The sequence below is a fragment of the Gopherus evgoodei genome, chromosome 3 (assembly GCF_007399415.2).
Source record: "Gopherus evgoodei ecotype Sinaloan lineage chromosome 3, rGopEvg1_v1.p, whole genome shotgun sequence".
NCBI classification, from domain to species: Eukaryota; Metazoa; Chordata; order Testudines; family Testudinidae; genus Gopherus; species Gopherus evgoodei.
In genome coordinates, this window is record NC_044324.1 from 66,765,644 (window position 1) to 66,789,781 (window position 24,138).

General features: G+C 40.3%; 1 protein-coding gene across 49 annotated transcripts in view; it reads left to right on the forward strand.

Annotated features, from left to right (window-relative positions):
- RIMS1 (regulating synaptic membrane exocytosis 1) overlaps positions 1 to 24,138 on the forward strand; it is a 527,235-nt gene that overhangs the window by 449,483 nt on the left and 53,614 nt on the right. For 41 of the 49 annotated variants that reach the window (XM_030555702.1, XM_030555709.1, XM_030555712.1 and 38 more), the window contains one exon: positions 22,501 to 22,736. The exons of the other annotated variants lie outside the window; for them this stretch is intronic. In XM_030555702.1, coding sequence (XP_030411562.1) covers positions 22,501 to 22,736 — 236 coding nt within the window. The remainder of the gene's footprint in view (positions 1 to 22,500; positions 22,737 to 24,138) is intronic. 49 annotated transcript variants of the gene reach the window in all.

The following is a 24,138-nucleotide window of genomic DNA, read 5'->3' on the forward strand; positions in this document are numbered from 1 at the left end:
TAGGAAGTAAAAATCAAATGCATAACTGCAAAATGGGGAATAACTGTCTAGGTGGTAGTACTGCTGAAAAGGATATGGAGGTTATAGTGAACCACAAATTGAATATGAGTTGTCAATGTGATGCAGCTGCAAAAAAGGCTAATATGATTCTAGAGTGTATTAACATGAGTGTAGTATGTAAGACATAGGAGGTAATTACCCCACTCTACTCGGCACTGGTGAGGCCCCAGTTGGAGTACTGTGTCAAATTCTGGGTGCCACAATTTAGGAAAGATGTGGACAAGTTAGAAATAGTCCAGAGAGGAGCAACAAAAATGATAAAAGGTTTAGAAAACTTGACCTAGGAGGAAAGGTTAAAAAAGCTGGGCATGTTTAGTTCTGAGAAAAGAAGACTGAGGTAGACTTGATAATATGTTAAGGGGTGTTAGAAAGAGGATGGTAATCAATTGTTCTACACATCCATTGAAGGTAGGATAAGAAATAAGAGGCTTAATCTGCAGCAAGGGAGATTTAACTTAGATATTAGGAAAAATTTTCTAACTATTAGGGTAGTTAAATTCTGGAATAGGCTTCCAAGGGAGGTCATGGATTCCCCATCATTGAAAGCTATTATAAACAAGTTGGACAAACACCTATCAGGTTTTACTTGGTCCTGCCACACTGAAGGAAGCTGGACATGATGACTTCTCAAGGTCCCTTTCAGTCCCTCATTTCTGTGATTCTATGACAAAATCAGAATTGAGCATGTTCTACTGAGTGAGGAATAGGCATTTGAAATAAGGAGAGGTCTCCACAGTTGTATGTAACCAAGGAGAACTATGTTATTTCTTGCTATTTATACTGGTTTACCCATCTAGGTACTTATTTGGCCCTCATTGCCATGATTTCTTCAATATAGATGCAGAGATTCTGAAACAATTTTTATAATGGGGATGCTGAGGGCCATTGAACCAGAGTGCAAACTTTGTATATAATAGAAACCACTTTGAGCCAGCCCCCTCGTTCCTGCATCTATGGCATCTATGTGTAGATGCGCAAAAGGACTTAGACATAGCAGCACTTGGTTTTGTGGCACCTGGAATCTCACAGGAACTGCACTGCAATTCACAAAGCCCGAGTTAGGTGCCTCGGTTCCTGTACAATTAATGGGGAGAGATAGGTACCTTAGAATGCGACCCACAAAAGCCAGCATTCTCTACAGGGAGCCTACTACACTGGCCACTGGGAGATGCTAATGAGAGGTGTGTGCTAAGCCCTGCCCCCTCATCGAGATAGGTACCTAAAACTGGGTTGCAGGGAGGCACCTGTCTCTGCTTGCAATCCTCTCCTGGAGGGGGTGGGGAGAAGAGGAGGACCTCCCTCATATCTTTTAGCCCAGTATTTAGTGTGCTTACCTGGGTATGTGGGAGACATCCTGCTCAAGCCCTTCTGATGAGAGAAGAGATTTGAGCAGAGATCTGACATCTCTCCGGTGAGTTCCCTAATAACTGGACTATGGGATATTCTGATGTGAGAGTTCCCTCAGGCTGCAGAGTGTATGCCCAGCAGCAGAAACATAGGTGCCTAGGGACCTTCTACAGCAAAAAACATAGGTGTCTAGGAAACTTTTACAGTGGACATTTGAATGCCCAGTGAGTTTAGGCACCTGCAGGATTGTGCATCACAGTGATGCCAAAAATAGGATTTAGGCTCCTAATTTATTTTATGTGTCTGGGTCTCAGCATTTCTGTGGCAGCATTCATGAGAGCTACCTTCTACTGGGCAGATGTGTGTGTGGTTTTTTTTTTATGAAACGAGAAGTAGTATTTTAGTAGAGATTGATATTTTAAAAAAATTAGTCATTCAGTTATTCACAGTTTGACCCGTGTCTCCCGAAAAGTTGAATTAAGGATATCGTTGGAGCTGGAATTCATAACTGAAGCGAAAGAATGAAGGCATCAGACAGCATAGAAAAGAGAAATTTATGTTGATCAGTACAAGTTATTAAGAAGTGGAAAGTAAGAAAAATGTGTAATATGATACTCAAAATGGGTGGCCTAGCAATGCAATATTCTGACTGAGACTGATAATGTCCAGAAATAGAGTAGAACAGGGGTCTCAAACTCAATTTACCTTAAGGCCAATGCCAGTCCTCAAGTCGTCCCAGCGGGCCAATAATGTCACTGAATACGGTGTTCAGAAAAGAAAACATTTATATTGTATTTTTTATTTTGAGTATTTTAGAAATAATAAAGCTGTCATACAACTTTATACAATTCTTCACGTGCTAGAGAGTTTTTAGTGTTTGCCAGACACCTGGCAAAGCTTCAGTTTTGTCAGTTTGTTGAGGTTTGGCCTCAGTGATTGAGCAGTTGAAACCTTCAGGATTGCAGCAAGGTGTGCATCAGATAGTTGTGTTCGGTCCACTTTCCCACACTCCGTGCTCTGCTGACAGCAGGACCTTGCTGGGCACAAAAGCGGCTGAGGAGGAGGCACAGTTTTGGTTTGCCCAGTGGTCAGATGCAGGGGGTGAGGAGCATGGCTACTACCCTAAAGAGATGGGACAGTGGGTGGTTCTAATCCTCCCTGTGTGTCTGGGATTATGCTTCCATCAAGTTCAGTGCCTCCAGGTGCTCCTGCTGAGATGGCCCTCTCCTATACAACCTACCAATAGTACATGGAACAGTGGGTAAAAAAGTAAATAAAGGGCCCCATTTCATTACACAGACCTGCAGTGCCAACAACTAGAAAGAATCTCTTTCCTTTCTTCTTATCTTCAGTTTATTTTATCTGCAGGCACCAGGCAGTTGCCTCCGTGCAGGTTTCAGAGTGCTAGCTGTGTTAGTCTGTATCAGCAAAAACAATGAGGAGTCCTTGTGGCACCTTAGAGACTAACCAATTTATCTGGGCATAAGCCTCCATGCAGGCGCCATCCCCCGGAGCTCCCATTGGCCACAGAGTCAGTGCTTGGGGAGGGGAGACAGAGGCAGCGTGCCCCCTCACACTGTCATTGGAGTCTCCCAGCCTGTTTCCTACCCTTTTCCCACCATGTCCCTTGGCCTCATGCCACCCTAGCGGACTCTGCCTGGCAACTAGAGATGCTGCCTCCATGGCTGACTTTGTCCAGTGACTAGTGATGCTATCTCTGTCCCTCTCCCCCAGCCAATGGGAGGTGCGCGGGGCGGTACCTGCAGTGGACAGAGCCCACAGCATGGCTGCATCTCTGCTGGTCGCTCCCCTTCTGCCCCCCATCTTGGCAGACAGGCACGTGAAAGAACTTTTTAAAAAGTTTCTGCAGGCCACAGTGGGAAGGTTCTCGGGCTGCAGATGGCTTGTGGGCCGGGACTTTGAGACCCCTGGAATAGAGTGTCATGCAAAGGGATCTGAAAAAAAATCAAAATTAATTTAAATCACCAAGGATCCTCAGGCTCTAATACTCCACAGATAAACAAGAGTAAGGAAACATAGCTACCTAAAGCTTCAGCCCTTTATTAACTGCTGGTTTTCCTACTCTTAATCCCCTTGCAATTCTCATTTTAGGTCAAATTCTTAATAACATTTTACCAGGATTGCCTTGTATCTCACCTTTGTCATACATTAGGGTAAAAAAAAAGGAAACTAAAAACATTCTATTGGTGTCTGAAACTGACATGAATATGCATGCAAAAAAAGGATAAATTATTCAACAGCAGTATTGTTCATTTAATACATTCATCAAATAATGGTATTTGATCAGTTTTATAGCCTATACATGAGTTCATATAAACAAATCACTGAAACATGATAAAACCCCAAATTAATACCATATCCCTACTTCAGAATTATATAACTTGGAGGAAGTGGATGACTCTTGTAATTATTACTGTACACAAAAAATTATGTTCAAAGAGCATTACAATTGCAAAGTCAAGCACTCACAAGTTAGGGAATGCCAAAACTAAGGCTGCCTGTGCAATCTTAATTGAGGCCTCCTGGTGCATATGTATTATTACAGTCATTAATGACGTGGTACAATATTATGTAATCATAAGATCCATGCCTCATTCAGTACAAGATGGACTTGCTCTGGAGATGAATCAAGGTCTCATGTGTTGCAGAAACTGAAAGTTGTGTAGTGAATGAGGAAGTATTTCAGGAAAAGAAAGGACTGTCTCATGGTTAAGGTAGTGGCCACGGAATTCCTGTATGATATTATGCAAGTCCCTTAAACCAATTTTTTCATTTTTTTTTTTTTAGATTCATAGATTCTAGGGTCAGAAGGGACTCATGTGATCATCTAGTCCGACCCCCCTGCACAAAGCAGGCCACAGAACCCTACCCATCCACTTCTATAACAAACCCCTAACCTATGCCTGAGTTATTGAAGTCTTCAAATTGTGGTTTGAAGACCTCAAGCTGCAGAGAATCCACCAGCAAGTGACCCATGCCCCACGCTGCAGAGGAAGGTGAAAAACCTCCAGGGCCTCTGCCAATCTGCCCTGGAGGAAAATTCCTTCCCTACCCCAAATATGGCAATCAGTTAAACCCTGAGCATGTGGGCAAGACTCACCAGCCAGCACTCAGAAAAGAATTCTCTACAGTAACTCAGATCCCATCCCATCCAACATCCCATCACCAACCACTGGGCATGCTTATCTGGCGATAATCAAAGATCAATTGCCAAAATTAGGCTCTCCCATCATACCATCCCTTCCATAAACTTATCAAGCTTAATCTTAAAGCCAGATATGTCTTTTGTCCCCACTACTCCCCCTGGAAGACTGTTCCAGAACTTCACTCCTGTAATGGTTAGAAACCTTTGTCTAATTTCAAGTCTAAACTTCCTAGTGTCCAGTTTATACCCATTCGTTCTTATATCTACATTGGTACTAAGCTTAAATAATTCCTCTCCCTCCCTAATATTAATCCCTCTGATATATTTATAAAGAGCAAGCATATCCCCCCTCAGCCTTCTTTTGGCTAGACTAAACAAGCCAAGTTCTTTGAGTCTCCTTTCATATGACAGGTTTTCCATTCCTTGGATCATCCTAGTAGCCCGTCTCTGAACCTGTTCCAGTTTGAATTCATCCTTCTTAAACATGGGAGACCAGAACTGCACACAGTATTCCAGGTGGGATCTCACCAGCGCCTTATATAACGGTACTAACACCTCCTTATCTTTGCTGGAAATACCTCGCCTGATGCATCCTAAAACTGCATTAGCTTTTTTAACGGCCATATCACATTGGCGGCTCATAGTCATCCTGTGATCTACCAATATCCCAATACCTCCTCTGTTGCTTCCAACTGATGCATCCCAATTATCATTGACCTCAATGTCCTTAACTACTTTCTCTTTCAAAATTTTTTCCAAGACCTTACATACTACAGATGTCAAACTAACAGGCCTATAGTTACTCGGATCACTCTTTCTCCCTTTCTTAAAGATAGGAACTACATTAGCAATTCTCCAGTCATACGGTACAACCCCTGAGTTTACTGATTCATTAAAAATTCTCGCTAACGGGCTTGCAATTTCATGCACCAGTTCCTTTAATATTCTCGGATGAAGATTGTCCGGGCCCTCCGATTTTGTCCCATTAAGCTGTTCAAGTATGGCTTCTACCTCAGATGTGGTAATATCCACCTCCATATCCTCATTCCCGTTTGTCATCCTTCCACTACCCCTAAGCTCCCCATTAGCCTTATTAAAGATTGAGGCAAAGTACTTATTTAGATATTGGGCCATGCCTAGGTTATCCTTAACCTCCTTTCCATCCTCAGTGTGTAGCGGTCCCACTTCTTCTTTCTTCGTATTCTTCTTATTTATATGGCTATAGAACCTTTTACTATTGGTTTTAATTCTCTTTGCAAGGTTCAACTCTACTTGGCTTTTAGCCTTTCTCACTTTATCCCTACATGTTCTGACCTCACTAAGATAGCTTTCCTTGCTAATCCCACCATTGTTAATTGTGTATTCCGCATTTTCTGGGTCCCTGATTTGAGACCCAAGGATCTGATTTGCAGAAGTGCTGGGCACTCATCCCTGCAACTGAAGCCAGTGGGAGCTGTGCTTTGAACATACATATTACCATGTAATGCTAAGTTCTCTGTGCCTCAGTTCCCCATCTGTAAAATTAGATAATACCTAATTACCTCTTAGGAGTGTTGTGAAAATAATTATGTTTGTGAAGTATTCAGCTATTATAGTGATGAACACCATAGAAAAGACCATGAGGAAATTAATAATTCTGCCTTCATTATGGGGTTTGTTACTGTACACTGGGGCCACATCTCGAACAATGAAGGCAAAACAAACGATTTAGTAGCTGCTCATTAAGTTATCCATCTTGTGCACTGAATGAGGCCGAGGTCCTATGGAAAAAATAGAATGTGATCATGTAATTATAGACTGTATCAGAATGCATATGCATGGAGATGGGGGTGTGTGTGCAGGGTGAATTAAAGTTATGGATACATAATTAAGTTTCTCACTGGGGCCCAGTATCAGTTTATGCCCCCTTCCAGTTCCAACCTCACTTCCTCCCCCCCCCCGCTCCACCCCCAGGTATGTCTATACTAGAGCTGGATGGTGTAATTCTCAGCTCAAGGAGACCTGTGTTAGCTGTGATTGAGCTAGTGTACTAAATATAGAGTGCAGCCATGTCAGTGCAAGGTGCTAGCTGCCCCAATTACATACACAATGTCTTGGATGGGTACATATATGGGGCAGCTAGCCCCTCCCCCACTCATGCTGCTCTGATTTTTAGCTCACTACCTCAGTCAGAGCTAACTTCAGTATGTCTCCTTGAGCCGAGAATTCCACCTTCTCAAACTGAAGTTTACACCTCAAGCTCAAAGTGAAGACATACCCTCAGCCTCCTTGCCCAACCATACCTGTTCTTGTCTCCCCACCTATTCCCAGTCAGCCCCCAACTATTTGTCAGTTTCTCTCCCTCTGCCAGTCCCAGTCTCACCAGGCTCCTTGCCCCAATCTGTTCCTTTCCCTCTCCTTCCCCTTAATCCAGCTCATACCCTCCGCATTTGGCTCAGACAGCGTCCTCCTGCACTCTGCCTGGGCACCAATAGGAGGATCACTGAGAGCACAGCAACTACGGGCACCTTGCTCTCAGTTCCAGTGCCTGATACCATGCCCCCTGCCTCCAGCCCAGAGTAGTTGGGATCAGCAATTATAGGGAAAGTCTGGTTTTGTCCCTGTAGCCGTGAGCTGGAGCATGCTCAGTCACCTGTGTGGACAGCACAATCACAGGCTTGACAACACTTGGAGCCGTGAGGCCATGGAGTATGCTCCGTGAAGGCAGAATCTTTGGAGATTTTAGTGACTAAACTTCTCTGTCTCTACTGAGCACGTGCAAACTTCAAGCTTTCAAAGTTTCGTGGCTTGGACAAATCTGGGCAGGTTTTCACAGGGACAGCAGAAGGCACATCCTCGGCACAAAGGCCACCCCATCTGCAAAGTCCAAAGTTAGGGGCTACTAGGTTGAATTTTTTGACAGTGCAACACAATATATTTTCCCTACTCTCCTTCTCACAAATGACTGAATAATTGCAGCTAGAACTTTAAAAAAAAAACACCCCGAGGCAGACACCCAGTATGGAAAATTTCAGCCAAAATGGTCAAAGTTTGGCACAGTTATAAGCAACTGAAAACAAGGTCTTTATAATGGGCAGCCTTACTAATAGGTGTCACTGACAGCCTCACCTATAATAAGATCTTTCTTCTCTAGTCCACCAGTTGGGCTCTCCCATAAGTCAGCAGTAACTAAAAGTTCCTACCAGAAAATGGCTAACTAGACTATGTGTAATAAGTTAATGGTCTCAAGTTGATTCCTGTTGTCCACAAGTTACTGTAGTTCAAAAATCAACATCAGCGTTGTTCTCACTGCAACTGAATGCAGTGGGTCTTTGTCTGGCAAGGGAAAAGAAGAAGGAATCCATGTTTCTTTAAGGATCCCCTCTGCTCCGGATTGTGAGGGAGGGAAGAGAACATACCCGAATGGAGCTAAGGGGGAACAGGAGGTGGCTGGTCCAGGTGGGAACAAATGGTCTAGGTGGTATTTTTACCCAAGTAGGTCCCTCTCTTTCATCAGTCATGGGCTAGCAACATCTACCTTCCCACCCATGGGACCAGAGAAGGACTGGGTTTTATGATCTATTGTGGGCGTTGTTCTAGTCTCCTTTTTCTTTGAGGCTGGGTAGGAATTTTTCCCTTGCTGCCTGAATGGCTGAGATAGGGTGGGTTTTTTGCATTCCCCTAGGCAGATCATGAACCCAGTGAGTTAGGCAAGGAGATCAGTCAAGATGCTGCAACTTAATAGGTAACGTGTGGTAGGTGTCCAGTGCAGGATGTAGTTCCCTGATAAACAGGGGTTGAAAAGGGATTTAGGAGGAGGCATCCCCGAAGGAAGCTAGGTAAAGAGGTTTCAGGATCCTAACATCCACCTCTCCACTTTATCCCTCATACAAGGGGAAGGTGGCAAGGTCCCAGCTGACGATCACCCTCCCTAAGAGGCAGAAATGATTAAGGAAAGAATGGTGACCTGCCCTGTACAATTTATTGCTGTGTATTCCTAGATCAATTAGTTGTGGTCTAGTTAAAGATCCTTTACATATGTTAAGATCCATTGCATCTTGTCTTTTTTCTGGCATGGCTGGGACAATGTTTCATTAACTAGCATCTTTGTTGTCGGTTTTATTGAACAGACTAAGAAATGAGTGGGCTTGTAGACTGATTAATTTCTCCCTCCCTTGTTGGCTTGGTTCACACATTGGTGGGGTGATGTGACTATCACGGCTATTCCTGTTATAGCAAAAAACAGAAGATGTTAGTCTCTAAGATTACTAATGTGGCTGGAATCTTTAATAAAAAACAAATTTACCTCAGCCATTCTATCTCTGCCAAAATAGTTTATCATAGAAAAAATACAGCCTGTCTCTATGGTCATTTCCATATAAGACCCAAGGTGAAGCTAAGGTAATTAATGCTCTAAAGATAATGATTTTTTACAAAATCCTTCAGTGTGAACTGCTTTATGTGACTATCAGAGAGAGAAAGATGAAGTCTTTAATCCCTTTAGAACATCTGATGATCTTCACATGAAAAATCTAGGATCAGGCACTGCATGTGCATTTTAAATGATCTAATTACCTTTCTTCTTCTTAAGAAACTGCTACATTATAACATTTTTTAAATTGTCATTTGTATTATTGTTAGAATTAGCTAGTGTCCATGATATGTGGCATCAGAAGTATTCCCTTTTCTCTTCTTCACTCTATCCTTTCTATTCTTCTCCTTTTCTTCATCTCATCTCCCTTTTCTTCTCTCTCCCCTTCCTTTTCCCTGCTTCTTTTCTGTTTTATGTCTCTTATCAGTACTATTATTGCTGTTGTTTATTGTTTAAAGACTAAAAAATAATGTGCTTGGTACTGACAATGCATCTGTATTCCATAAAGAGCAATGAGATCACACACACTAGGTACAGTTCATCTACTGGCAAAAAGACAGAAACAAACGTAGGGTTTTATTATGGAGATACAAATCAGTTTTATTAGGGAGAATTATTCAAACAGCAAAGGAAAAATTGTGATTTTAGTGCACCATTGGTACTGTTGAGCAAGTTTCCTCAGTTGTATTGACAAGTAGTAGTGTTAAAGGGTTACTTCACTTCTCACTGAAGGATGCTGGCCAGACCATTAATTTATTAGGATCAGAGCTGAACTGAGATTTCTTTCTGTTCAAAAATTGTCCACAGAGTGATTTTTAAAAGTGAGTTTATTTATCATTTGTTCAATATATTGTTAATATGAACACATTTCTGGATGATATCGCTTTATATGTTTCATCCTTTCGTTAATTAGGCTGTGTGATTTGTCACCTAACTCAGGTTGTATTGTAAGAATGGTTCTGCTTCCTATTTGGATAGCTTCCAAACTCTCAAATAGCTTTCTGGGTAGCCTTTAAACATTTCCAGCATCAAACTCCTGCAAATATATATTCATGTGAGGTTTTTGACTCGGTTTATGTGAACAAAATTTAATTTCTGGAAACAAAAACTAACTTGTACAAGTATTCTTGGAAAGCATATTAAAAGAGATTGCAAATATGCATTCTTATGTAATGCCCATTAATAGTTTTTGAATTATTTTCCCCATTTTACTGAAGACTGACAAATTCAGAAATTTTAAAACAAAAAAGGTCTCAGTTAGTATAGACTGTACCAAAATTACTGAGTATTTCTTTGGTCCAGCTAACTTCCATTTGGCGAAAAGAACTCAGTTTATTTTAGTCTTAGTTGGCAAAAATTTCAGTAAAGAAGGTGTTATAACATTGTTTTAAGATCCAAGGGTTTTGGATCTGTGTTCACCAGGACTAATTGCTGAGGGTACCTACCTCAAACCTACCCAGGAAAAGGGGTGTAAGGACTTAGGGGAGGAGGAATTAGTCTCAAATCTGCCCAGGAAAGGCGGGGTTAGGGACTTGAGAAATATTTGAGGGAAGACAGAGATCCAAGTGGCTCTCCCCTAAGATTTGGGACACGCTTTGTGGTGGCAGCTTATTGTTAACCAAAGCTGGTAAATAAGCTTAGGGGGTCTTTCATGTGGGTCCCCACATCTGTACCCTAAAGTTCAGAGTGGGGAAGGAACCCTGACAGAAGGGTATGTTATTGCCTGTGTTTTCTGAGAAACCAGAATATTTGAATTAATCTATTAAATGCTATATTTTGTAGAGGCATGAATCTTACAGCAAATATAATTTATCATAGGTAAATATATTTCTAAGGTTGACAAAGCAATATAGACAGACACTTTATAGTTTGGAGATATTGAAATCTGAGAAACTTCTAATAAAAAGAGTTTATTTTTTTGAAATGGGATATTAGTTATCATCTTTCCCTTTGATCCAAAACTGTTGCATGCTTAGACAGTTAGTATTAATGAGCTACTTCATTGTAAATGGTTGCCACAGGTGCTAAGAATTACTACATGATTCTGCATTCAGCAGAAAAAGCAAGAAGCTTACTAGCTAGTGCTTGTGCAGGCTGGTGATTCTAAGGATTCAAGTCATTACATCTATAAAAAGACAAGCCTTATCTTGATTTCTTCCATACTGCAAGGAATACTAGAGATTATTTACTTACTGATGGCTCTGTATATTGGAAAAACAAATGGAGTAAAGATTGGTGATTATGAACATATACATCTAAAATGTCTCTTTATGAACCATCAATATGCCTAAGAGGATGAAAGAAACATGATTTTAGTTATGATCACGACTAATGACTAGCTTGATTTTTTAACAGAATTTATTTACATAGGTGATATTACATAGGTGAGTTTATTGGTAAAGCATATTCTAATTAGCTATGCAATGTTTACTTTTATTTTCCATGTGATATAAATGTATATATGACTAGTATGCATCTGATACAACTACAGAAAAATAGCCAGGGTATCACTAACATGAATGTGTGTTTCTAAATTGAAACTATTGCCTTATCTATACAATATGTATTAAAACACTTTAGATATATGCAATTGATTTCTACCTCTGGTTATATAGATTGTTTACATTGTGCCTGTTCAGTGTTCATTTTGCAGGATTTACTTAAGGGTTATCTTTTATGCCAGTTGGTTAATAACATACTATTCTCTGAATAGATATTTGAGTCCTCATGGTTCATTCTTCATTCAGGTAAATACCAGTGAAGTACAACTTTCAAATAAATACAGTAGATTGCAAAAGTACTGTTTTCATATTTGCTTCTGGCTATTGAAATACAAAGTTGATTTACCGGAGTTTGGTAGGGATCTCATTTTACTTGCAATCCATTTCAGTTACATAAATTATTGCTTTGGCAGATTATAATTAAAGCTGTTTTTCATTCATAAAGTAAATATTATGCTCCTGTTTGGCACTCAGTATGACTAGAATTTAATAATCTGTCATGAGCGCATAATGCTGAAGGACAACTCATGTGGTGTGAATTTAGGGCCCGATCCTGCTTTCATTGTTGTCAGTTGGAGTTTTGTTATTCCATTCCAGTGGAAGAAGAATCAGATCCTTCGTTTTCAATGCTAAACATGTTAAAATGTTTAAAAAAAACCAAGAATAAACAATAAAACAAAATTACAGGTTTTTTTTGGTCTAGTTAAAAATGGTTTGTTTCTACATTTGGTGAATAAAATATAATAAATATTTAAGTCAGCTGTCTGCCATTAAACCTATATTTTAATTTACATTTCTATTTAAGCCCTATTAATTATTCATATAAATAACAATCTGAAAAAGGCACATAAAAGTATAAATCAAAGAACTATACTTAACCAAAATGGTTACAAATTAAGATATAGCTACAGCTATTCCATTCATTCACCTTCATTTGTCATGTAAAGTGCAAAAACTGTTACTAAAAAAAGTAAATAATATGCAAATCCAAAGAAATCCTAGTATATGTGAACTGTAAGAAAATGGCTTGAATACAGGTTTTATGGAATTAGGAAAACTCATTTTTTACATCTATTATGGATGGCTTTTTAATAAAAGGTATGAAATTAAGTTATTACGTAGTAAAATATCAAGATTTTCAAAACACAAGTTCTGTCCATAATACAGAAATACATTTAAACTATCTGTAACTGGAATTATTGTACACATTCATGATTTTTAATTTGTTAATACTGTTTGTGAATCAATATTTAATCACTGTTAATTATACTGAATGGCTATTGCCACTGTAGTAATGGTAACAGTGTTGCTATGGTGATAATTAGAAACAACTTCAGCTTGGTGCTGTAAAGATGTTCATCTTGTAGTTACAGAGAAAAAGATGCTCAGAGAATCTTCAAGAGAAGGTTAAGTAACTTATGATCTCCATCACCCTTGTGTTAATCTGGAAAACTCTATTCACTTCAGTTAGATTTAAGCTTTGATAATTGAATCTCAATTGACATCTTAACTTCAGAATCTACCAATTTATATTCCAATCCTGCAAAAGAATTCTATACATGCTTAAATGTAAGTATGAAAATAGTCCAACCGAGTCTTTGCAGAGTCACAGTATAGTAGTATCTAATATAAGCATTAAGGAGACATACAAAGGAAAAAAATTGCACTTGGGCTATTTTTTGCTTCTTTATGATATGTAAAGAAGGCTGGAAATGTATTTTCAAAAACCAAATGGCAGGGGGAGGAGGGTTTATGTGTCTGGTCTCAGCTACAGCCTCTTTTGTGTCACTCTCACCTTTTCCTAGTTAGCTGTATACCACCTCTCTGTTGCCAATGGCAGCAAGCAATGTAGCAAGAGAGTACTGCACTCCAGTGATCCTCAAGGGACCATTGCAAGCTGGCAGAATTTAGAGCAGCCCTGCAGTTGTGCTAAGTAATGCTGGGGTTGATTTAGCCAAGGCATTGGGAGAGCAGAAAAAAGGCTTCAAACCATCCTTTTGCCCCCCCTTTTCAGCAGTCTGGTGCAGCTGAGGATCTGGCCCTAAAAACTTTGGGTCCTGTATCTTTTCTTTGCCTCCACTAGTCTCTGACTAGTCTATTCTGACAGCTGTTCGCATTGGTGGGATAGCAGCAGCTGTGGGATAGCAACAATGCCAGCATCAGTGGAATTATATAAGTGAGAATTTTTAGGAAAAATAGGTTAAAGCAGACAAGGCCAATGATGATGGAGTTTTAATGAAAGGTTGACACCACAAGAGTGAAAGTTGAGCAATTAAGGGGGACGATATTTTTAAGTGGACTGTTTACATTTTTGTTTTTTGCTTATTTTTGTTAACATTTATTTAGCTTCAATAACTAACAAATGTTTGGGGCAAATGCCATCTCTGTTAAAGATTTAGTAACCTAATCCCTGTAGTTAAGATGTGAGAATTTATAAATATGCATCTCCTGAGACCTCCGCAGATTCCTCCAGCCAGCCCAGGAAGACAAGACTTGAAATTTCTAAGATAAAACAAGCAAAACCCCAACACCAAACTTACCCCATTTTTCTTTTTAAGAAGAATCTTTGATGATCTTTATATATCATAAAGAAGCAAAAAGAGGAACTACCCTAGTTTTTAATAAGACTTTCACAGGTCACTAGGAAATGTAGCTATAAGTCTCACATGGTAGGAAATATATATATGAGAAACATACAGGATTTCTTTTTAAATTTACTAAATTATAAAGCCACATTTCTTTATGAATTAGAGGAAATTATTTGCTAATAGATTTTATAGGGGAAAGATGATAATGAGTCATAAAAATCAAAGCACAAAATAGTGGGAGTGTAGTAACAAAAACATGTAGGCTTGCTCTAAAAAAACTGAAAAATCTTCAGATTCATGTTTGTTTACTTCAAAAACTTCTGGAAAATGGTAGTGCAAAGGTCACATTGAAATAAATGTTTCCTTACTTCAAGGATGAATTTTATAAATTAATACAATTGATCAGTTGATATTCATTACCAAAAATGACACATTCCTGTAAATTAATGTTTCAAGTAAATACATTTTAATGTGTTTGCAACATTTCAGCTAAATGTTAACGAATACTGTAAGCACAAGTATTTAAAATTTCTTAATTCTTTATTACATGAGATATTAATTTCACTCTATTTTAGACTATATTTATTTATAAACTAAGAGCTGTACAATTGTATGAGGCTGTATAGTGCACAGCAGAGGTAAAAGTGCTACAGAACATTTCACCAGCACGCATGAACTGCAGAAATTCTCACTAAAATTCAAACTGCAATGCTAGTGTAGATGATGCTCAGGCATCAGGGCCCTACATACACAATAACGTGGAGCCTCCATGGCTCTGTCGCTTTAGTCCCACCCCTGCACTGTGGCTGCACCTCAGACATGAAATGGCTGTGGTAAAGGTTCACCCTCCCAGAAAAGTAAAGCAAGGAATATTGGGCCCCCTTTTTGCACCCACAAATGGCAACCAGGGCCTCTTCTCCCCAATAAAGGGGCAGTAGATGGACTCCTAGAAGCCTTGGTATATCTGTGGGTAAATGGGCCAGGCTTGCTGAACTGCCATAAACTACTTTCTGCTGGGGTAGTGTTGGCAGGACCCTGTACAGTGAGCCATGGCATTAACATCCTATTTGAATGTGTAGGACAGATCACATTACTCAGAACTATTGTGTCAGGGTCAGGCTGTCTGCAGACTCAGACAGATATTATTGCATTGGTTACACTGGGTTCACATTCTCTGTCCTTTCTTTTATAACCGTGGGGGCTAGAAATTTACTTTTTAAAAACAAAATGAAAGAAGAGATCCTGAGGTAATCACAGTAGCCTAGGAGCTGGGTCTCTGCCACAGGCCAATAGAGCATATCTCATTTCTGGCACTTGGAAGCATAGTTAAAGCTCCTGGTGACTTTTTGGTGACCTGTGTAAAATAAGTTGCCCAGTTCAGTTCAGTTCCTAATTGCACTAACTGGCAGCTGATTGTCATTTTAGTAGAGAAGCTAAAAACTGAGCTATCATAAGACTAACTACCCTCAGCCAAGAACTTTGTCTGCACTAGAGAAATTTACCATCCCCCTAGAACATGTGTACAACATTTAATGTGCACCTCCCAGCAACTTTTAAAGATGACGCCTATGATCCAGAGAACAAGTTGGAATAGACTAGGCTTTCAGAAGGTTTAAAATATGGCTTACACTGAACCAGTGCACAGCCAGTGTAATGTGGGCGTGCTGAAATGGCTCAACTAATTCTCTCGCCACTTTCCCCCAGTGCCCCTTTCAAAATCTCCTCCAGGGCTAAGATACCCAGAAAATATTGCAACAGGAATAGTTTAAAAGAGAGCTAGGGTGGACAAAGGGAAAACCTGCTACAGTTCCTCCACCAACTCAGCAAGTGTGATGTGGAGGCAATGAACACTTTATGATTGACGTCAACCATTTCAGTTCCCTAGTATAGATACAGCAATAGAGGCAGTCCCTTGCAGGTCAGAGTCAAGGTAGAATGTTGCTGACACAGTGTGCAGAAGCATGTGTGCCGCTGCCTAAGAGGTACATGTTCTATAAATAAATGGAAAGCTCAGTGTGCAGTATTGACAGTCTAACACATTTCAGGAGCCCTGAATTCATTATTTTTTTTAAAATATGAAGTTTCAAAACTTCCAAATATAACCTTTAAAATGCTATATTTTACTAACGTGGGCTAATTGTCCTAGCAATCTTCAGCTATAGAGCTAGAAAATATACACTTACCTTCATGTTCTATAATTCATGTCTCAGAGAAAATCCTAATTTGTATTCCTTGTTCACAAAAGAAGTTTCTAAGTGAATTTTGTAACTTTCATTAGAGTATTTCTAATTGGTTGGTGTATGTAGAGTAAATACAAAAAATGCATTAACTGCTGTATTCTTATGGGTTGGGTAGTCCTGATTTACATTCAGTTGGCTTTGAAGTATTTGTGGGAAGGAAAAGAGGAGCAAAATGTATGTGTTATATGAAATAAAATATGACTGTTAGATCAGATATTTTGAAAGGCTGGATTTTACTGCAGTGAAATAGATCTCATTACAAAGAGGTTGATCTAGCAATAAAATAGTAATAGCAAGTGAAGTAGAGTATTTAGTTTATGAAGCAATCAGCATACTTGCAAAACAGTTTGCTTGGGTCTTGACAGCAAGAAGGAAAGTCTTCCTCTCCCCACACCACACACACACAACGGTAATATTTTGGTTATGTGCACCTACCATCATGACTGGGGTAAAAAGGAAAAGAATGAATCTGTGTGCAAGTATGATGGCCTTCATCTATGCCAGCACTAGGCTTTGAAGTGGGGACATTTAGAGTATAGCTACACTGCAGCTGGAAGCAGGCCTCCTAGCCCAAATAGACAGACTCACACTAACTCAAGCCAAATTAGAGGACTAAAAATTGCTATTTCAGGTGGCAGCTCAGGCTCTCATGCTCACCCAACCCCCTGGGTCTGAGCTATGGTGGCTAGCCCGAGTCTCTGCCAGTGCCATGACATCCACACTGCAACTTTAGCACACTGGCTTGAGCCGAGTGACTACAAGCTCTCCCCAAGTTGCAGAGTAGACATAACCTCAGTACTGAATGCATGAGTCTACAGTTTCAGATAAAAAAACAGGCTCTGTAGGTTTGGAGCTGTAACAGATTTGCATCAGCTGTGAATTGGGAACAGAAGAGGCAGGGGCGGCTCTATTTTTTTTTTTGCCGCCCCAAGCACAGCAGTCAGGGAGCCTTCAGCGGTATTTCTGCAGGAGGTTTACCGGTCACACGGATTCGGCAGCAGTTCTGCGAGTGATCACATGGTCCCACGCATTCGGCGTGCCCGCCGCTGAATTGCCACTGAAACCGCGGGACCGGCAGACCTCCTCCTGAAGAAGTGCCACCCTTATTGCCACCCTCACGACAACCAGCATGCCACGCCCCTCCCCCCCGGCTTGCCATGCCTGGAACCTCCCCTGAGAAGAGGACACCCACTGTCGATTAGATGCAGGGCCGGCCCACAATATTTTTGCACCTGACAGCGAGGAGCTCAAATGAGGCCCCATGCCCCTTCGCTTGGGCCAAAACTTTGAAAGGTCTCAATTCTGCCTTCTTCTTGTTCTGCTCCTCTCATGGTACTGCTCTGCTGCCTACCCCCAATAAAGGAGAACTAACAACGTAAAATGCCTTGTTCAAAAATTTTAACACTTAACTTTCAAATGCCTGAACAGCAAATGTAACTTTTCTTGTCTGCATAGTAAACACTGGCATTTTTATCTGTTTGACTAATCAAAGTGGTGCTTTCCATGCCTTCTTGGTTGCAAAGATTTGAACTGCTTCCTGAACGTCCACAGTCTGGGCCAGCTCATGCTCTATTGAGATGGTTTCAAGGCCGACCAGCATCTCCTGTGTCATTGTGGAATGTAGATGTGTTTTTATTAACTTCAGCTTGGAGAAGCAGCATTCTCCACTGGCAACTGTTACGGGAAGTGTTAGAAGTATGCACAGAGCAACAAAAGCATTTGGAAAGAGAGTGGTCCTCTTATTTGTGCACATATATTCAAGAACAGACATTGGAGTTGATCCTGCTGAAATGTATCTTGAAAGGGCTTTCAGTTCATCACCTAAATCACTCACATTAATATTGCACATGTCATCATGTGTCAACGCTGTCTCTAGTGCCCTGCATTTTTGATGTAGGTCTTCTTCAGCTGTAGTGAGGAGTTTCGGAATAGCATATAACATCCCTAATATACTGCTGTTCCTTGAGCTGCATGAAACGTTCTTCAACTGACTGTATTGCACAATCTAGCACCTGGTTAAAGAATTCAACTTTGAATTGTTGTTTGGGGTCTCTTATGGGATTATCCTGTGCCTCCTAATCAAAATGTCTTCTTCGGTGACTCTCTTATTCTTGAATGGGTGGGAAAATAGCTTCAGTGTGAAGTTCCTCTGCCAACTTCTGTGCACTCTTCAGAACATTTTGAAATCCCTCATCTGACCGGTAAGTCTGTAGGTATGACTTTGCTTTGTCCATTTGTTCCATTGCTCCAGATATATCAAGGTCAACACCTTGGAGTCTTTTGCTTACAACATTTAGTTCAAACAGTATGTCATGCCACAACACTAAGCCACTCAGAAATTTGAAGTTACGTATGTTTCTGGTGATTCCATTTCCCTCTGCCACTGTTCTCCCATGAACAGTTCCTGTCATAGCATTATCCTCCATAATGGCAACTATGGCATCATCTATCTTCCCAATTTGGTGTTTGATAGGCTTTATCGCCGCCACTCGATTTTCCCATTGTGTGGCACTCAATGATTTCAGTGTCAGAGAGGATGTTCCCAGATATTGCTTCAAAATTTGCCATCGATGAGTTGATGCAGAGAAAAATACATAGATGGTTTGAATTACATTAAAAAATTCAGCAGCCTCACTAGAAGCTGATGCTGCATCACTGACCAACAAGTTCAATGAAAGAGAACTGCATAGGACAAGAAAAGCTGGAGGGTTTAACTCTCAGATCCATGTCTGCCCTCCTCTGCTCTTTCCTCTCATGTTGGCACCCTTATCATCGCCCTGACCTCTCATGTCAGCTATCACAATTCCCATATCTTCCAGCTTTTTAAGAAGCACATTTGTCATATCAGCTCCTGTAGTATCATCAATGTCAATAAATTCTAGAAAATGCTCTCTGACAGTCACCATTGCAGGGACATTTTCACTAGGTTCTGTTGTTGTTACAAATGCACCATTAAAGTAATTTGTTCCGTATGGCTGATGTCAGGTGTGCAGTTCAGGATAACAGAGTAATATCATGCTGACTTCAGATCTGCCACAATCTTCTGTTTGACTTTTGTTGCAAGTAATTGTATGATCTCATTTTGAATTGTTTTTCCAAGATAGTGGTGTGTGTACATTTCTTGGGTGGTGACTCTTCTTAGCCCAGGTCTACACTAGCAGCGGGGGTCAACCTAAAATACACAACTTCAGCTACGCAAATAGTGTAGCTGAAGTCGGCGTATCTTAGGTCGACTTACCTGGCCGTGAGGAAGGCAGCAAGTTGACCGCTGCCACTCCCCTATCGACTCCGCTTCTGCTTCTCACGAGCTGGAATTCTGGAATCGACGGGGACCGCGATCAGGGATCGATTTTATCATGTCTACACTACACTAGACCTTCCCTGAGATGCTCCTGGAGTACAGCATCAAACTCAGCCATCAGCTCCACAGTTTTAAGGAAGTTTCCATTGTTTGTCACATACAGCTGATCTGAAGTGCCACGCAGTGCTAGGTTTTGGGTAGCAACCATTTTCACAATGGCAATGAGCCTTTTCAGAACATTTTGCCAGTAAATAGACTCTGAAGCAATCTTCTCTTGATGCTGATCATCTAGGGTGACCTTTAATCTTAGTCTCTTCTCAAGCTCTTCCCTCCTATAGAATGCTCTCTGGTGATTTGCTGCCTTCTCATGGCATGCCACATTTCTAGCCAGATTTTTCCTGTCCTTTTTTCCTGTAGAACCCAATGTGGCTGGAACATTAGACTGGAAGAATTTGCAACAAAAACAGTATGCAGCATTCTGGCTTTTTGAGTACATAAACTATGGCCTCTCCACTTTGTCACCATTGGGGATTTCATGCCAGTAATGTGTTGGATGGAAAGTTCTATTTTCATTGTCTTTGGAGAACATGATGTTTTTCACTTGCTGTGGCCCATGCAGTACAAGGAAGTCCCTTAGGCTCAAGTGAGTCCACAGTCCTGGATCATCTAGACTTAAGGAACTAAACTCAGCAGCAGCTGTTTCTTGTGCCTCCACCACACTTTTCTCTGAGCTACACTTTTTTCGGGAATGTGCATGATTACATCCATTTGATATGGAGATATGGATGCTGCAGTAGCTGCCAGGTCACCTGTACTCTGACTAACTGGAAGATCAGGCATCTCCTCACCACTCACATTCTTACTGGGGCCAGAAGGCTCACTGTGAACATTTGTGTCTATGTATCTCAGGAGAGCTCCTTCCTGCTTAGATAGAAAAGCTTCCTTTGCTTTCTCTCTTTTTCTGAATGTTGCCCCACAGGGCATTTTCTTCTTTCACTCATGACTACTGTTCTGTGCCAGCTATAGTGGCTCTCAACACTCAGTTGAAGGGGACAAATAGGCCCTGCTACCAGCCAGCTTGAGTAAGGGAAGATATCGGGTCTTAAGGGCCTAACTGGCTCCTACTACTTCAGTTGACTGCCTGTTCCTCTCAAGTGGGTTCAGGGAAGCAGCAGAAAACAGGAAGCTCCTTGAGAAGCTGGGGTTAATCAGTTCAGGCTCCTGGGGGTGCTAGAGAGGTACATAAGAGGCTCCTCCTCCTCTCTCTCCCTGCAGCTCCTGCTGCTTTCTGTTATTCCCTCTCACCTTTTCTCCTGCCTGCTTCTTAAATCTTTTGTGCCCTCCTTCCTCCAGCACAGCACTCCACCGCTCTGTGCACCTAAAGCAGAGATAATACATGTGCACCAGCAGCAGACACAATTTTCTACACTCTGGGGCCTAGTGGCTACAACTTTATTAAGTAACTTAGTCTGTCCCTTTGCTAAAGTGGGATTGTTCCCTAGAGTTACTTCCCAATGCTCTGTCCAGTCCTTGTCTGCAGCATCGAGCAGGAGGTTTATAAATTGAGAGCACTCAAATTCAAACAGGTATTTGCTGTTTTATCAAATGAAAATGAAACAAACAAACAAACCTGGCTATGTGATTTGCTTTCTGAGTTAATTTAGTGAAAGACCCACTGGTTGGTGGGCAAGCTGGAAAACAAAATGGACTCATTCAGCATCAAATGCCCCAGCTACAACTATATGGCTGAAACCAGACAATCATGATGCTGTCCATTGAACTCGCACAGAAAAATGATAAAAGACAAAAACACCATATCACCAGTGGGCAAACACTTTTCACAAAGTGACCGTTCCATATCTGACCTCTTAGTATTCATCTCTATAGGAATATCTTCAAAAGACAAGCCTGGGAACTTAATTCATAACTCTGCGAGATACCAAAAATCCTGGATGCAACAGAGACGCTGGGTTTATGGATCCTTACAACAGTTTGTAACACACCCTACTGCTAGCTGACCCCTAATTGCCCACTTCATTTTAAGTGGTCTCCCACAACATGTCTTAATCCCTTATGGTTAACAATCTATGTCCACTTAGCTCAGACACTCTGGTTTCCTTCCTCAGACCCTAAGAAGAGCTCTGTAACACTTGAAAGCCTGTATGTTCCACCAACAGAAGTTGATCCCCCAAAAGATACTACCTCACCTACTTTATCTGACTCATTTATGACATTCTTAAAACTATATATTTTTCCTTCATAGAGGGATGATTGCATTTACCTGAGAAAACCAACAGGAAGTCATAGAATATACTCAGATAAATTACATCGTTGCTTACAAGGGAGCTAGTCACATTTGGCAAGCTACTCAATTGACCTTTGAGGTCCTTGGAATACATTGTCCTATAATAATGGATAGAGTTATTTTAATGAGGGTCTGGTTATTTATTCTCCTCTTTTAGTAAAGTGTAGCAGGTAGCAAACAGAGTGTTCTATGTCTAGTGACAGCCCAGTCTATTGCGAGCAATGCTTATAATATATGTAGATTAACCTACCTCTGTTTTGTTTAATATATTTGTTTATGTTGGCAGTAAAAATTACTGGAGTATCACTGTATATATTCAATGGTCACTGTATATATTCAATGGATGCAAAGAGCAAGACTCTATGTAATTGATACATCTCTGTGTTTGTGTGTTTCCATCTCTTTGAAGAACCATCATGTTTATTTTTTTGTAGAAGAGGTGAAGGATAGATTACAATGTAGAGAGCATGTAGTTTGAGAGATGTCAAATCAGTTATATATTTGGATACCAGATAAACAGAGTTATAATAAGATTTTACTTTAAAATGACTGTTGAATTAATTTGCTGATAAAATGAATTCTGTTTTGAAGACCCTATTACACATACACTTAATTTAAATGTTTTTACTTTGTAAATATAGTGCGTTTACCCCTAAAATGCAAGGCAGACGGATGGGGACTTCAGGGAGAACCATCACAAAAAGCACAAGTGTGAGTGGAGAGATGTACAAACTGGAACATAATGATGGGAGTCAATCAGACACTGCTGTCGGGACAGTTGGAACAGGTGGGAAGAAAAGACGATCCAGTCTCAGTGCCAAAGTGGTTGCCATAGTATCTCGAAGGAGCAGAAGCACATCTCAACTTAGCCAAACAGGTGAGTGATATATACTCAAATTAAAAACAGGTTATACTTCACCCATGGCACATGGACTAATCATATGTGTATGTCAGAATATAGTCCACTGAGAAAAAGCTCTTTCCATCTCAGAAAGAGTTTTTGAGTCATTTAATTTTGTCTGATTTCTAAACTTGGTAAAGAATCCGTGCAGTAATGTTTTAAAAATATGTATTATAAATCTCTTCTGTCCTGATGAATGAATGTGTTTATCTCTCAGAAGCCTTGTTTACATGTAGCAAGGAAATGCAAAGAGACATATGTGGGTATCAAGAGTTGATGGGTTAGACATGAATGACATACTGCATGTACAAAATCTTTTTTGACAGAACAATTCAGTACAAATGCAAGACTTGTAACCTGCAGCATATAAAGGTCAGTTATATAACAGGCATAATTTTAAGGTGTAGGTGTAGCACCTACAGTACCAACATGTTTAATATTATTTTAAGAGATTACATCTCATTTCTCAGTTAAGAGGAAACCTAGTGTTTTCTATTTAAAAACAACACTGGCAAAATGGGGTCAGTGAATTCAGATAAATTAGAGTGCAGCATGATGCTTCATTATGTGCTTGAGGGGTTCCAGTTCTTTATTGCTACTTCAGAAATCTTAAAAGCCTTGTATCTGTGTGGCCTGAAGGGGAAACAGCTCATACAGAAAGAAGCAAAAGAAATAAATGTTTTAAAGTCCCCAGTCCTGCTCCTGCTGAACTCACTGAGTTTTGCAATTGACTTCAGTAGGAATAGGATCAAGCCCTTAATGTCCTGTGTTGCTTAAAAAAAGGAAAGTTTTAGAATAGCCGAGCACTCAGGCATACTGTACTGTTCCTATCACAGAGTTAGGATAATCCCAAAGTGAAGGTAAGTATCAGTATTGTATATTTGTATTATCAAGTCTCTTTCCTCGTTTTTCTTTTTCTCTTTTGTGAGCACTAGAAGCAAGTTTGTTTTTATTGAGATTTCAGGCAGCTTCAATTAAAATGTAACTATTCATCTACTTCTAGTTTTATGGTTTTAAACTGAACATGCATGCTAAATTATGCATTTGAGTCAAATGATAGCTGTAATGGGATCATCTGAAGTACAGAACTAGAAGTTATGTTAATACTATGTTGTGCTGCTCGAAATGCAATAGGGTCATTATCACTCAGTCTCATTAATCTAAGTAGCAAACAGATTGTTACTTAAAATAAACCATATTAGTTCAGATCAATCCAAATCAGCTACTGTAATTTAAAATTTAAAAGTGGTCTGGCAGTATTCAAAGTGTCTGTGCTGATACATTCCCCCTTTGTTAAGAGCTACATATTTTAATTTTATTTATAATTATTATTTTGTTTAAAGTGTATATAATTTGGTTTGAAGCTGCATTCCTTCTG